The 16,271-nt window shown below is 36.2% G+C and overlaps 1 protein-coding gene across 5 annotated transcripts in view; it reads right to left on the bottom strand.

Annotated features, from left to right (window-relative positions):
- Window positions 1–735: 735 nt before the first annotated feature.
- The window catches only part of BPNT2 (3'(2'), 5'-bisphosphate nucleotidase 2), a 38,710-nt gene continuing 23,174 nt past the window's right edge, over window positions 736–16,271 (bottom strand). For all 5 annotated transcript variants that reach the window (XM_072804575.1, XM_072804576.1, XM_072804577.1 and 2 more), the window contains 2 exons: window positions 8,589–8,750; window positions 736–6,790 (listed from right to left, as the gene is read on the bottom strand). In XM_072804575.1, the coding sequence (XP_072660676.1) occupies window positions 6,519–6,790; window positions 8,589–8,750 (434 nt within the window). In that variant the 3' untranslated portion in view covers window positions 736–6,518. The remainder of the gene's footprint in view (window positions 6,791–8,588; window positions 8,751–16,271) is intronic.

Raw genomic sequence — 16,271 nt, 5'->3', positions numbered from 1 at the left:
ACCTGAAACTAATGTAATACTGTGTCAACTACACTTCAAACAAAAGTTTCTGGGCTTTCAAAATACTCAGAGTTTTAGAAACAATTCTTAAAATAATGGTCTATATCCTAATTGTTCCATTAGGATGTAGCATAGAATTCTCTATTTGTATAAGCAAATAATATACATCTGCTGATGCATGATATAGAATAACCAAATTCATAATACAGGGCTGATCTTTTTTATCATCATGGACTTGAAAACAATACCCTCTGGTATCTTTCTCATCATACTGTTTCTATTACTACTTTTCTATATCCTTGTCTCTGCTTCTTTTTTCTATCCTCCCTCCATCTTAGAACAAATCAAAGAATACAAGATATAATTTTGTTATGGCTGTTTGCCTTGTAAGCCCCTTCTCAAACTGATGCCTTTTCTGTACATGGTGAGAGAAGACAGAGACTCTCAGAAAACTAAGACTTCAAAAGCAGATGCATTCATAGAGGAAGCAGAATAGTTCCAGGGTGGAGGTGAAAGGGTTATGAATAAGGAGGGACTCAATGGGTAGGGTTTATGTTTGGGATGAACAGGTTCTTTAAAAGCACAGTGGTGATGGTTGTACAACATTGTGGATATATTTAATTCCACGGAATTGTGCACTTACAAATGGTTAAGATGGTAAATTTATAGGTTACCCTAGTTAAAAAAAAGAAAGAAAAAAAAGAGGGGAAAAAAGCAGATGCAGCACACAATCTCTTGCAGACATGACCAATTTATTCCGAAAATTCAAATTTCAGTTTGGCAAAGTATATCCAGGGACAGAGCATTTGGGATAGTCATTTCATTGGAAGCAATCACATTTTCTAGAGCTAAATGTCCAGGGGGTAGTATCTAAAAGAAAGAAAGCCAAACTTTAAAAAATAATTTAGTGTGTGTGGGATGATAATCATAAATATTTGCAAAGTCAACAAAACAATCAGCTTATACAACCAAGGCATGAGAAATGCTTATGCTAGTAGTACTCTTTTATTCAATTTAGTTCAACATAAAGTAAGCACCTAATTTATTCAAGACACTGGGCTAGCTGCTGGGGTTGAGGTGGAGATACAAAAATCACCAAGACACAATCCCTGTCCTTAGGAAGTTTACAACAACACATATAAAAATGAGTACTATAGGTGAGGTATAAAATAACTTCTAAAAACATGGAGGAGAGTTTACTTCTCAATAGAGATTAAAGTCAGGACTCCCTTAAATTTGGTGCTGTGGGTGACACAGGATACAGCATGCCAAGTGAAGAAAGTCTGGTGTTTTATGCATGGCTTGGCAACAGGAAATGGACTAGCTCCTCTAGAGCAGCTTTAAATGTGTGAATAGGGAAGGTATTTATTTTTATTTTAATCCCTCTTGTCAATGTTAGCCCATTACAAGAGATGGACTGGAAGTGAGATCCATTAAAAAAAGAGTTTGAGGAAGCAGGGACATGAACAGGAAACACCATTTCATAGTTCAGAGTAAATTCAACCCCGTGTGTATGTACATCTAGTAGCTTAAGGAACATCATCAAATGGGGGGTAAATCCATCTGGAGCACCACAGTTCATCATGGCAGAACATGGTGTCTCTTGTCAGACTGTAAAACTAGCTTTGGCTCTTGCCAGTGGAGGATGTAATGCTACATGGAAATTGGGAGTCCATATTTTTACGCATGAATTAAAGTCTTTAAACATTACTATGTCCTCAACCCCGCAAAAATGAAGAGAGCTTAGAAGAGAGAATTTGGGGAGAGAGAGAAAGTCGTTCTAGGCTAACGGATCTAATGATGACTTGGCATGCTGTATTTCCTATTTAAAAAATACAGGATGAGCAAGTCTTTCCTGAATAACTTACTATGTGTCGAACATACCTCAAGAGGAATTTTAACGGAACATACTACTAATCAAACATCACAGTTTCTGCTTTTGTAATTTACACAAATTACCTTAATTATAATACTTTAGGGAACATTTACAAACACAGTATGTAACATTGTTTTAATATTATTCATCAGCCTTAACTTCTAAAAATTTGGCTTATATTATCCCACCCCCCCAAAAAGAAAAACCCCTACTTATAAATCTCATTTTCCCACAGAATTAATTCACCATCCAACTTTAAAAATAACTTTAAAAATAAAAAAAGAGACCAATAGTAAATTGGAATGCTAATACCTGCCAGGCTTTGATAAAATAAAAATAAACAACTTACATAAACAGCACCTCATGAAACCAAAGCTTTCTTTTGAAATACAAAGTTCAATTCTTCTTGCCCTCTTAGAAACTGCTAATCAGAATCCCCCATTCGCCCCCCACTTCAATCCAGGAGCCATTCTGGTTAAGTCACGTAACACACAATATTTTTAAATTAGCATTAATAAATTATTGACATGGTACCATGAATAGCTATTTTTAAAAACCAAAGCAAGTCAGAGGACTAGTAGAACAGATATAGTAACACACTGAAATGATTTAAAAGAAAAAAAAATTGTTAAATGTACCTTATCCTGGTCTTGTATTATTTCAAATTAAAAATCAAAGGATGAAGTATCATTTCAGACCTATATACATCAAGATGCCAGTTCTTATAAAAATGTACTTTAGTTGTAAATGCTAGGTTATGCAAAAATAAGTTTATATCAATTGTATTTAACTTCAATGAATTTCCCCCAACTCTAATATTAAAAATGTTAAAAGAACTTAAATTTTAATGGCAAAAAGTTCCTATTTTCCCCATCTATTAAAAAAAGATTTTGTTTTCCCTTATTAACATACAATGCCCTATTGTTAAGGCACAACTTTTTTAGGATAAAAATGAAACCATAGTTCAGGTTTATTTTATACAACAGTTACGAGACAGACTTTTTGTAGGCATATACTGAAAATAACACATCTCAAATTCAACCAAGATCAAAAATGAAAATTCAGTTTCTATCCAGGACCAGTCAACACATAGCAAGATAAACAGTTACAGCTAGAAAAACCCAAGTAGTTTCTATTTTCAACCTGCCAAGGATTGTCTCCATAAGGCCATTTTCAAGGTGTTATCAAGGAGAGGCAAGCTGGAGAGAGATATATATACATATATATATTTTTTTGAGGAATAGGGGGTGGTGGCGCCCCAGCTTTACTTATGCTTGTCACCTTCAAAACCTAAGTGAGATCCAATTTTTGAACATCTGAGACAGCGGCAGAGTTCCTGATTCCAAGGCTCAAGGCAGATGTTTGCTCTGCATCCTCCCTCTGCTACTCTTCCCTGGAGCTGTCTTTCCTCTTTCCCACCCTCTTCTTAGCCACTGCCCCTCCCTTACTTCCTCTGACCTAATTTTCACAATATTCAAAGGGAGCGCCCAGCAAACAGAATTTGCACAACTGTTACTTAAAATACATGAATCAAAACATTTGTTAGCTTCATCATACAGCCATAAACAGTTCATTTGAATGTTGCTTTAAAATCAAGAAAACACACTAAAATCAGAGGAAAGAGGACAATTGAATACCAGACAAGTATGATCCACCTTGTAGGCCCTTTGTAATCTCAACTGAAATAAGGACAGAAATATGAAAACAGAAAAAGTAAGTTTTCTTAAGCAGGCTTATATACCTAATTCTCATACTTTCTGCATTTTTCATTCTATGAAGAATGGATCTGAAGAAATGCTTTGTAAAGACAGAAGCACTAGATTAGACTTGACAGTGTAAATATTATGGTTTTGAAGGTCATTTTCCTTTACCTTTTGAGAATAGTCTTTGAGAAGTAATGATGAACCAGAACTCTGGCCCGGCTTCATCTCCCTGACCAGGAACTTAACTAGAATCTCAGTTCCACCATAAGACTTCAGCAGTCTACCTTGAGAGAAGTAGGTCCAGGAGAGAATTCAGGGGTTTAGTGTTGGGAAATAATACTAGTGAAGAAAGAGGGGCAGATTTGGAAGAATATCAATGGGCTGGGGAACCAGGGAACGAGGTAGAGATGAAGGGCAGAGCAAGGAGACAGCTAATAAACACTGAAATCACTGACGCTACTGCTTTTACTAAATGTGATGTGTAAAACTCAAAGTTTAAGGGAACATTGTGCTCTAAATGAGGGCAAAGATAAAGGGAACGGAAGGAAAGACTAGGAATTGGAGAGGTGAGGCTCACTAAAAGTTCAACTCGTTATTTTTCTACATTTTAAAAGTAATTTTATTTATGTAATTCTGGAAGATACTACATGCCTCACTTATTCATGGTGTTTTACTTTTACTGGTATGTTCTGGCACAATAATGTCTCACATAAATAAATATAAATACTGTTCTTTGTACTTATATTAGTTCTGTGACGTTTATCAACTTTTAGAAACAAAAAAAAAATTAAAGATGAATTTTCCAAAAAAGCACTTAAAAACCATTAGTAACTAGACTATCCCCAATAAATTATAAAAATAACACATTTAACTGTCAGCCAATATCTTAATTTTTGCACATGACACAAGCCCTTTGCAAAGTTATTATCTACATGCAGATTAATGGAATAAAAATAAAAACAAAGCAATCATGCTTGCTAATATGATCTAGTTTCATTTCCATTAAATTAGAAAGTTTCCATATATTGAAAAAAAACTCCAATTAAATGCCATTTCCTAATATGCCAGCCTTCTTGCCCCATGTTTGACACATTACAATTAAAATAAATGTTTATATCATGACTCTGGAAACAGTATATGCCTTTGCCATCTCTCCTGAGAAAAAAATGCTCTCATTTCATTGCAAAGTAAAAAGATGAGGTCTCTAGTATTCTGTTCTAAATCCCTAAGTCCTGTTTAAATATCAAGTGATCCAACTACCAAAAACTTTGTATTTTCGCTGAACAAAATCATACCTATCGAGGCCCACTACACTATCAGGTTTGTGACCAGATGCTAGAGACTGAGTGGAAACTTGTGCATCATGCTTGATTCAGTTCCCAAAGAGCAATTCAAGGGCTCTGGAAACCGTGTAAAATGCAGACCTAAAGTTGTATGCACATTCCACCAGATGAGGATGTCCATTCTTTGGTCAATTTTACCTCCAAGATAGGAAAAGAAACCATTGTTTTAAAGAAAGAAAAGAAGACAATGAGCAAACCCCTCTCCCCCTGCTATCAGTAGGTTATAAAATATAAGGACATCTAAGTCACATGAAATAACAGTATTGTTTACACGAAATTTCAATACCACACAGACAAATCCAACATCCCAATGAACTTTCACAAAGCAAGGTTCTGATTACAGTGACATAGTGAACATGCCACCACTTTTCTTCAACCAGATTCTGCCTACTGAAATAAAACAAAAATTAATCAAAAAGTAACATTAACCTTCATTATTTTAACCTGAACAGAAACTTTAAAGTATCTTAAAATTTACTACTTTGACACTATGTTAGATCCATTTATTAATGGTAAAAGCAACCATGTATCATTCTTGATGAGAGAATCTCTACATATAAACCTGGCAAATTTTTTAAAAAGTACTAAAACAGAGCTTTTGAAAATAACGAAAGCTAGCTCAATTTATATAATATTAAATGACTCAATTAACAGAATAATTTATACTTTTATAGTGCATAATTTATCCCTAAGGAGAAAGCGTACCAAAATCCTAGTGTTAGCCCTGAAACCTTAATCCAAACCTTACAAGTTAAAGACTAAATGTTGGTCAGGAGGGAAAGGATGGAACCATGCATTGTCCACAGAGCAAACAAAAGCAACAGTAAGATGGCAGAAATGTTGACCCCATGGGTACAAATACACTTTTCTGTACCAAAACAAAACACACGCACACGGAAATTACAATTACAACGCAATCATCATATAGCTATACTCTCGACTAGCTGGTGAACCTGTTATTAAAATTTCAAAGAAAAAAAAAAACAAGTTAAGCGTTTTCTGTTTTAATCCATAAGAAATATTCATTAACAACAGATAAATAGAGCACTTGTTGCATATTAATGAACATGTGGCTTCTTGTGCTTTCCATCTGAATTAGGAGTAAAAACCCCCAATTACTTTAGTTTCAATGAGATACAATTGTAAAGTAGTATTAAATCTACACAAAATCAATCCTTTCTTCAGCCCAATTATGTAGGAAAGTACTAACAAATAGTGAAGATTCATGATGTTGTGTGAAAATGGTGACTCATAACAATGTAGACTCAGCTATAGATTTTAATTCATATATATGTGTGTGTGTATATATATATATACACACACACACACACATATATATATTTACCTTGTGTATGACAACCGTACGAAAATAGTCTCAAAAATAAAGACAATACTTGAGACACGAAGCAACCCACTTTCCCTGATCTTGCATCCTATTACAGGGAAAATAAGTCTCTGATGCTTCATAAATACTTTAAAAAGTTCAGGATGGCCTTAACCATGCATAGTCTCCACCGACGCTTTGAATTTGAAGCCCCCAGCGTTTCAGGCTGATTGTTCAACTCAGGAAGAGCTGTGACCTGTGATGGACTTTGCTTATTTATGTCCTGTCTTGTCTAGATCTGGGAGTTTTCTGACCAGAGCTTGGTGGTTCATTCTGATGCTAGCAAGGAGCCCTCCTTCAATGCCATCAGAACCAGTGTAACTGATTTCTTCACCACTCAGGGTAGTCATATGTCCCCCAAGGGCTTTTAAGATGGCATTCCCAGCACATATATCCCATTTTTTGATGTATGTCACATGGATATATAGATCAGCTTTTTCTTGACTCTTATCAGGTACATCCAAGAGTGCTAAAACTTTATAACCTAAAAGATAAACAAAGAATTTAGGTTACTATTCAAAAGATTTCAAAAAGTAGTTTATTTAAGAGTACATTGTAAAACATAACAGCACAGGACATGCCAGAGTTCTCGATACTATCTCTGCAACTGCGAAATCTAAAATTACATAAAAAATAGTTTTGTTCTCCTGGTCAGTTGGTTAAGCATCTGCCTTCTGCTCAGGTCTGATCCTGGATCCTGGGATCCAGCCCTGCATCAGGGCTCCCTGCTCAGTAGGAAGCCTCCTTCTCCCTCTGCCTCTCCCCCTTCCCTGCTCATGAGCTTGCTCTCTCACTCTCTGCCTGTGCTCTCTCACTCTCTCTCTCAAATAAATAAGATTCTAAAAAAAAAAAACTCATTTTGTTCTTTTTTTTAAAAAAGTTAACAGCATAGACATTATATTAAACTCAAATGAGTAAAAGATACATTGTAAAGTAACTTATGAAGCTATTCTCAAGTAAAACATAATATACATCTATTAATCTTTTAAATTTAAATCTACCTTGTGGTTGTTTTCTACAGACCTATCGACGTATCACTATGTACCACTTCCCGTGGAATACTACACTGAAGCTCAATGCCCACAGGTTTCATTTGGATAGCTAGAACACTGGATTTGAAAGAAGACAAAATAACACAATCTTAAGCCCTTTTTGTAATGAGGCAGAATTTTTTTTAAATTTAAAAATAAACACAGAAGAAAACAGGTCTAGAGTCTGGTTTATCCTTCCTACTGGGTATTCTGAACATTACCTTTCCTAACTAACATTAACAGAGAGCTTATAAGAAAATAATGACGTCCTACTAAGTAAGGTACATTTATGTAATCACTAAATTCAAACTATTAGGCTTAAAAGTTTTAATAAGTATTACTTTTCCCCTTATTACTGTGGTGAAAAGATTTTCAAACACACATTTCTGGCCATACTTTGTTATGTATTTGAATTAAAACACTTCTGTCATATTAAATAGCACTCAAAACAAGGGAGGGCAAATGGCCTGTGAGCCAAATCCAGGCCACACACTGTTTTTGTACAACCCTCAAGCTATGAATGTTTTCTTTGTATTTTTAAAGGGTGGTAAATAAAACAAAAATCCAAGAATAGTATGCAAGGGAGTCCACACGTGGCTCATAAAGCCTAAAATATTTACTATCTGGCCTTTCAGAAAAAATAAGCAGACCCCTGATCAATAACACAGGTAATAAAATACTGCAGAATACTGTAAGCTGGGTGGCCACCAGACTCTGGCTCATCCCATACATGCAAGCTGGAGTTCAAAGGTGTTAAAAGTGCCCAGGGATTAGCCATTCTAATAACACTTCTGGTGACTCCTGGCATCTTTCTACCACATGAAACATCGTAATGTGCTTGATCTCCCTTCTTTCCCTGACATTCCTACAGTTAAGCTAACAGCACAATTATTTTGAAATTAGATCATATATAAAACCACTATCAAAAATAAATAAATAAATAAATAAATAAATAAATAAATAAATAAAACCACTATCAATGGCACATCACTGACATGAGGATGCTTTTGTAGTATTTGAGGAACAGAAATCACTGTTGTGAGACTATTGTCCCTCCTGTGAGGTTGTTTCTAATAAGAAGGCATGTAGGACTTGAAATCCCACCCTAGAAAATGAAGTAGGAGACTGTATCTGTCTGCAAAGCACGTCTAGCCTTACTTTTTGCCCAAGCACAGGACAACCAACTCCTTCTTCCAACGTAAGCCTTGACCATGCTGGGGACACTGGACACACAGGGGAGTAGGCACGTACCAGCACCACCAGCTGGGATAATTGTAGTCTGGTTTCCAAAAGTCTGAAGAGCAACTTGTTTGACCATTCCTGAATGCGAACGTGACACAATGATCCTTGGGGTCTTCTCATTGTAAGAAGTGCGGGCTTTCACATTGGACCCACCATCTACCATCGCCCAAGCTGAAAAACAAACATAGTATGCATGAAAAGCACTGAAGCTTTCTGAAATGGGAACAAAGTATCAAGAGTTAACTGACAGAAGATCCCTTTCCACAGAATTACTTGTATCACCCCCCCAAAACAGAAATGCTTATTTTTTTCCTGAGAACGAGTAACATTTAACATTTTTTACATTAAAATAGGCAAATATTAAGACAAAGCTAAAAAAAAAGAAAAAAAGGCCATGTGATCCTGCCCAACCAGAGATAATGACTACTAAAAACTTGGCTTAAGAACTCCTAGGCCCCAGAGCTCCCTGTGAGGTGCTGAGCTCTTACTGGGATTCACTGCAACTCAACAGCGCTTGTACCTAATCTAATCTGGCTTCCCTCCTCTCTTACACAAATTTGATCCCAAGGGCATTCTTTCCTGAACATCCTGCATGCTAATCTCCATCTCAAAGTCTGGCTCCTGGGGAATTCAACTTGTGACAACCTAGGACAGAAGCACAACTCTGTTACCCTGGATAATTCAAAATTTAAAAATAGGTTTTTCTCCTCACTACCTCTATTTTTTATATATCCATGGTTTTTCACTTACTCACATATTGGATCAATCTCCTAAAGAGCTTTATAAATATAAAACAGCTAAAGAGGTGAGTGAAGTTTACATATCTGCTATATCAGAGAATATAAAAAGAAAATGCTCTAGACTTCAAAATACAACAGAAATGTGTAAGGTGAGGAGACCCTAGAAATGGCTTGCAATGTTTTTCTAGGCTTGGAAGTTATCTTCATTGACTACCAAGCTACACAAGAAAACATACTTACTCAGTATTATCCCAACTAGACTGTTGTTCTAGCAGTCACTCATTAGAGGGTAAAACAGTCCACCATGGCTAGCAACGAAAGCCGCTGCATTACCACTTACTCTTGGTTGCAGGAAAACAATAAAAAAAAAATGAACAGAGTGTCTGGGTTTCTGGGTGGCCCAAGGATGATGGCAGTCCCCTGGATCCCTCTCACACTTCTGTCTAAAGACCACACATAGCCATAAGGAGAGCAACACCCTTAATCAAGAGCTAAAGAATGAGCAGGAGATGAAAAACAGTCATAAACACAAATAAGAAGGAAGGGAAGTAAATACTGAAGATCGATTGGTAGAGTAAGTGCCAAAGCTGACCCGAGTGTGGGGAATACAGCAGGAGCCGCACAGAAGTGCCAAGAAGCTGGAGGACTCTCAGCGGTGGTAGAACTCCAAGAACAACAGTCAAGATTTCCTCCCAGAAGGAAAGGGTCGCAACTAAAATGAGAAATACTGAAAGTAGGTCTGAGACATGGCAAAAGAGCAGCGACAAGAGGAGACATGGAGAAGACACAGAGCCAAAGTGAAGTCCTGACAACAGACCACATGACATCCAACATCTTTCAGAAAGTCTCTGAAGAGACAATTGAGAAGACAGCAAACAGAACTAAGAAAAAGAAGAGGTTAAAGATAAGGGCCTTCCTGAAACAAGACAGGATCCAACAAGACAGAAGAATGATGAAAACAAAACAAAAAAAAGATGCCTAAAAATAAAGATAATGCTTTCCTTGCTCTAACAGAAAAGAAAGTTCTTGAACGAGAACAACCCAAATTCCTTTTCTCCAGCCACCTTCCCACCAACTGCACAGTGGCCAGCCCAAATGGGAATAAGAAATCTGAACAACTGCAATGTCCACTGAAAAGCAGAAGAAGAAAACACAATGAATGACAGTTAAAATATTTCAGGCTACTTGAAAATTCTATAAAGCAGAATAAAACTGTAATACAACATTCAAAGATGATTAAAAATAATAAGCAACAACAAAAGAACATTGTAGAACAAAAAAAAAACAACTCAGGAAAGATAAATAAATAGGAAGATATGAAATTGGAACTCACATAATACAGGAAAGAAACCACAAACAATAACGACAAAAATAATCACTTAAGACTTAGCACTAGATCACAGGATACACAGAAAAGCAACAGATCGGTCCAAAGCATAGCAAGCAATGAGAAAAGCAAAAAAAAGTAAGTGAAACAAACAGATAAAAGGGACCAGAGAGAAAGTAATAGAGACAGAAGTCTGTGAAAGAGTCAATACACATATATTAGGAGTCCCCAAAAAAGAAAGAATGAAATAGAACTAATCTTTAAAACTTTGATTCAAAAGAATGTTCCTGAAATAAAAGGACCTGAATGTCCACACTGAGAGACATACTTTGTAGATATCTGCCCAGAATGCCAACTCTGAATCTGAGATATATCATAGTTCTATTATTAGACTTTCAAGATAAAGCTCTTTGGCATTCCAGGCAAAAATACCAAGCTACTTACAAAGGAAAGAAAATCGGATTATCAGCTTTTCTGCCAGCAAGATTCAACATGCACACACACACACAGATATTACATCAGTTCAACAGTTTCTACCAGTTAACCAAGAAACAAGAGTGTACAGTGGGTAAAATAGAGCCCTAGTAAAATCCCTGTCTACTGGGAACTTTCAGAATATGACCTCATTTGGATATAGGGTCTTTGCAGATGTAATTCAAGCTGAGGTCATACTGGATTCAAGTGGGCCCTAAATTCAATAATTGGTGTTCCTGTAAAAACAAGAAACAAATACCAAGAGAATGTAAAGTAAAGGCACAAACTGGAGTGATAGGTCTATAAAACCTGGGCATGTCAACAAATGCTGGGAGCTGCCAGAAGCTAGAAGAAGCAAGAAAAGATTCTTCCCTTGAGCTTTCAAAGGGAGCATGACACTGCCAACAACATAATATCAGACTTCTGGCTCTTAGAACTGTGTGAAAAAATAAATTTCTATTGTTTTAAACCTTCTAGTTTGTGGTAATTTATTAGAGCAGCCCAAGGATAGAGGGCTACACCAAAGAGTTTGTAAGCAATTGAGAGTCTTTCAAGAATCAAGGCTACAGAAAAAGCTTTTAACGTGTAAGAACAGGTAGTATGACCTCGATGAGCTAGCTCTCCTAAAGTAATCTATTAGAGGACAAGCTTTTATCCAACTGAAGGATGACTGAAGAACTCTTAGCAAAAGCACTGTTGGTCAGCACTGAATAAATTTAATTGTGGATTTAAAAGGAAACCAAAGATAGGAATAAAGGTGGAAGAATAAAAGTGTGTATGTGTTATCTTACACTTGATTGGTGAGAGTCAAAGGATATCATTTAAATCTGAAGAGTTGAGGAGGAGAAACACATTATCAAAAAAGGTATAACTGATTAAAATGGGATGGTAGTCAGATAGGCTAAAATGAGCAGATTTCACTGTTACTCACAGGGGAGAACCAACAGACGAGACCTAACCTAAAGGACCATATAATGGCATTTTAACAAAAAGATATATAAAAAGGTGTTAGTGACAGCAAGCAATGAGAAGAATAGACTGAACTTAAAAAATAATGCCTGCCCTTTCACAAAGATGGCGCCGAAGGCGAAGAAGGAAGCCCCTGCCCCTCCCAAAGCCGAAGCCAAAGCAAAGGCTTTGAAAGCTAAGAAAGCGGTGCTGAAAGGCGTGCACAGTCACAAAAAAAAAGAAGATCCGCACGTCACCTACATTCCGACGACCCAAGACCCTGCGTCTCCAAAGGCAGCCCAAATACCTTCGAGAGAGTGCCCCCAGGAGAAACAAGCTTGATCACTATGCCATCATCAAGTTCCCCTTAGCTACTGAGTCTGCCATGAAGAAAATAGAAGACAACAACACACTTGTGTTCATTGTGGATGTCAAGGCCAATAAGCACCAGATCAAATAGGCTGTGAAGAAGCTCTATGACATTGATGCGGCCAAGGTCAACACCTTGATCAGGCCTGATGGAGAGAAGAAAGCAGATGTTCGACTGGCTCCTGACTATGATGCTTTGGATGTTGCCAACAAAACTGGGATCATCTAAACTGAGTCCAGCCGGCTATAAATCTAAATTTTTTCACCGTAAAAAAAAATAAAAAATAATGCCTGTAGTTTGCATTGCACTGGATATACAAAACTCTGTGAGATCTTAAATATATTTTTTTAAAAAAGGGAAAAAAGTCTCCTCTTCCCTGAAAAAATAACATCTGTACCCCCTGGAGGTAGTTTTTACTCAAAGGCCTTACTTAGAAATTGGTGAAGAAGTTAAACATGTATTTTGTCTTTCTATTAGGAACTACCTTTCAGGATAAACACATAACCCCAGTTGATGAAGAAATTTCTCAAAAGAATTCTAGCTAATATATGTAGGAAAAACAACAGGATTAGAAAATCCCATTTCAGACTATAAGGGAGAGGAGGGAAACTGAGTGGGGAAAAATTAGAGAGGAAGACAAACCATGAGAGACTCCTAATTCTGGAAAACAAAGGGCTGCGGAAGGGGAACAAGTTGGGGGAAGGGGTGACTGGGTGACAGGCACTAAGGAGGGCACTTGATGGGATGAGCACTGGGTGTTACACTATGTGTTAACAAATTGAATTTAAATTTTAAAAAAGGAAAAAAAAATAAGAAAATCCCATTTCACATCTTTAATAGATCTTAAAACTATTATGCGAAACGTTTAATAGAATCCTGATTTCAAATGGCTCCAAAATATTTCTCCAGATACCTGCTAGCAGCAAGAGAAGCAAAATAATTTATAACAGAGATCTGGTCGTGACCACTTTAACTATCTTATAGCATCAATAATAATGAGAAAAGATAATTACATGTCATAAAAAATGATGCAGGAGGAAGTGCACAAAGGATACCTACAACATATTCCTGACAAAGATCCTTAACCTTAATCCAATCAAGGTTTCAGATCTAATTTTCACTTTATAAGAAATAGATGATGAAAAGTAAACAAGTTAAAGGACACTCTGAGGAAATAATCAGAAGAATCCAAAAAGCAGAACATTATGTAATAAGTAACTTGATCTCAACAAGTCAATGTCATGAGGAAGAACAGGACTAGAGGTTATTCTAAAATAAGAAAATTTAACACAGCAACCAAAAAAATGCATGTCATTTGACTGGATCTTGGGTTGAAGTAACCAGTTGTAAAACCCACTCCAGAAACAACTAAGGGTGGGCAGCCCGGGTGGCTCAGCAGTTTCGTGCTGCCTTTAGCCCCAGGTGTGATCCTGGAGACCCGGGATCGAGTCCCATGTCAGGCTCCCTGCATGGAGCCTGCTTCTCCCTCTACCTGTGTCTCTGCCTCTCTCTCTGTGTCTCTCATGAATAAATAAATAGTAAAATCTTAAAAAAAAGGGGGGGGGGAATAACTGTTACTTTTATTATATTCATAATAACATTATAAAATAATAGTATTACATTAACACTATATAAAAAGATGCATAGTGAAGTATATAGGGGTAAAATGTCACAATCCTTGTAATTTTCTTTAAAATACATGAAAATAAAGAAGGAAGCAAATATACAGAAATGTTCAACTATTAAATCTAAATGAAAGAGCACATGAAAATTCTGTACAATTTTGTTTGAAATTATTCAAAATAAAAGTTAAAAAGTGAGAAAGAGAAGAAAAAATAAAGTATCTAAATTCTTTTTAGAAATTATCAGAAAAAACACGGTTTTACTTAGCAGTGAATTTACAGTGCTCCATCTCTAGAGGTCAGTATTGTGTAAGAGAATAAAGACAGCATCGCTCAGTAGATAGTACCAGAAAAATTTTAGGTAAGAATTGCTAATTTAGTATTTTTAAAACATATTTCATGTTATAGAATCTCGATAAATCCTGTCCTAACATGTATATGGAAAAATTATTTCAAGCGCTTTAAAAAAAATCAGTAGGTGCTTATGAAATAAATAATTGGATGATGAGGTAATCATGAAAACATAAAATAGCAGAATGTGTTTATTTTATCTGTAAGATATGCTAAAAAAAAAAGTACATGGGAAATAAAAAGTGGTTAGTACTTTGCTACCAACTTCAGACATTATAACTTATTTCTAATAGCTACAAATTTCCACTGCCTGGATATCTCACACTCACATATTTATACATTATTTTGGTAAAATACCTGCTGCTTCTTAGAATTTCAAACTCAATTACTTCTAATTAAGTCTGATAAGGATTTTGATCAGTTTTGCTCTACCTATTACTACCAGCAATACCATCTAGCTCCCATTATAGTCAAGTGTAGCTCAATTCTGGTAAGCATATAATACTTGATAGTTGGTACTCTGCCAACATCAATATACAGTCTGGATCTGTAAATAACAGTCCAAAAAGAGGACACAAGCCAAACAAACCTTCGATCCAGGAATAGAAGGTCCACCCACACCTAATTAAGGACTTATTGATTATTCTAGAATGTTTGCTGACTAGCAAGCACCTTCCCAATTCTAGCATACTGCGCAACTCAGCTCCATCACAGAATAGGGCATTTTATTATAACTTACAGAAACCATCTGGAACACAACTTGTTCCTAAGTTAGAAACTTTTGGCTTTTTTATTTTAGAGGTAAGACTCTAGAGGGAGAGGATACACAGTCTTATGGAATAATTTTTTTTAAAATGGGCATTTTATAATCCTTATTATTCCCATCCTTAAAATGAACAGATGTGGAAATCAGGGCCCAAAGAATGTGAATCTCTTTGCCTATCCAGTAACAACTTCCTTTGCATTTCCTTTATTATGATTCTAATTCTCTGGAGTAGCAGGCCGTTTGTAGCTAAGTGCACCATGTGACACTTGGCCAAAGAGATCAAGCAGAGGACTTCAAGTTACTCTTTCCTAATGCAAAGAATATCTGGGATAGATTTTTGTCCCTCTTCTTTCCCCTTTCTTCCAGCCTGGAAGAGAGCCATGGAAACTGGAAGCACCCATCTAAGCATGCAAACAAAAAGCTACCTTCTAAGAAAAAAAGAAAAGGAGTCAGGTGTGTAACAGTATCATAAAAGCCACTGAATTCCCCTGCCCTTTGTCCATCTTACCAGGTGAGAAAAATAAAACCTATACTTGTTTAACTATTGTAATCAGACTTATTTTGTATGCAGCTAAATGCAACCCTAATTGATATAGACAGGGAATGAGGAACACTGCCAAAGAACGAGTCAACTATACTACAATTAAAAAAAGAAAAGAAAAAAAGTGAGACTTCAAAGACTTAAACTCAAGACCTGTACTTAACTTTTATCTGCCCATTTTCTCTTTCTTTAATTGAAAGCCACCATAATTACTCTTTTATATATTCTTTCCAGAGTTATCTTGAGGCTGAAATGAATTTATGCCAATACATTTCATAAACTGTGGAAATACTAAACAAATGTGAGATATTAATAAGCAGTGGTTAGTGCTTGCTCTAACATTATAAACTGTGGCTTTCATAAGAACTGCTAAGCCCCTTTTCTCATTTATAAAAAAGGACAATAACAATACTTTTCTTCATCACACAGTTATCACAAGGTTTAAATGAGATGACTTCATTTACTGCAAACGATTAACCACTATACGAATGTTAGGAATTATGATGGAGTTATTATGGAAGTAGTGTGATATACTGATTTGCATAAAATTCCT

The sequence above is a fragment of the Canis lupus genome, chromosome 28 (genome assembly GCF_048164855.1).
Source record: "Canis lupus baileyi chromosome 28, mCanLup2.hap1, whole genome shotgun sequence".
In the NCBI taxonomy this organism is placed as follows: domain Eukaryota; kingdom Metazoa; phylum Chordata; class Mammalia; order Carnivora; family Canidae; genus Canis; species Canis lupus.
This window is presented reverse-complemented; position numbering and strand designations above follow the sequence as displayed.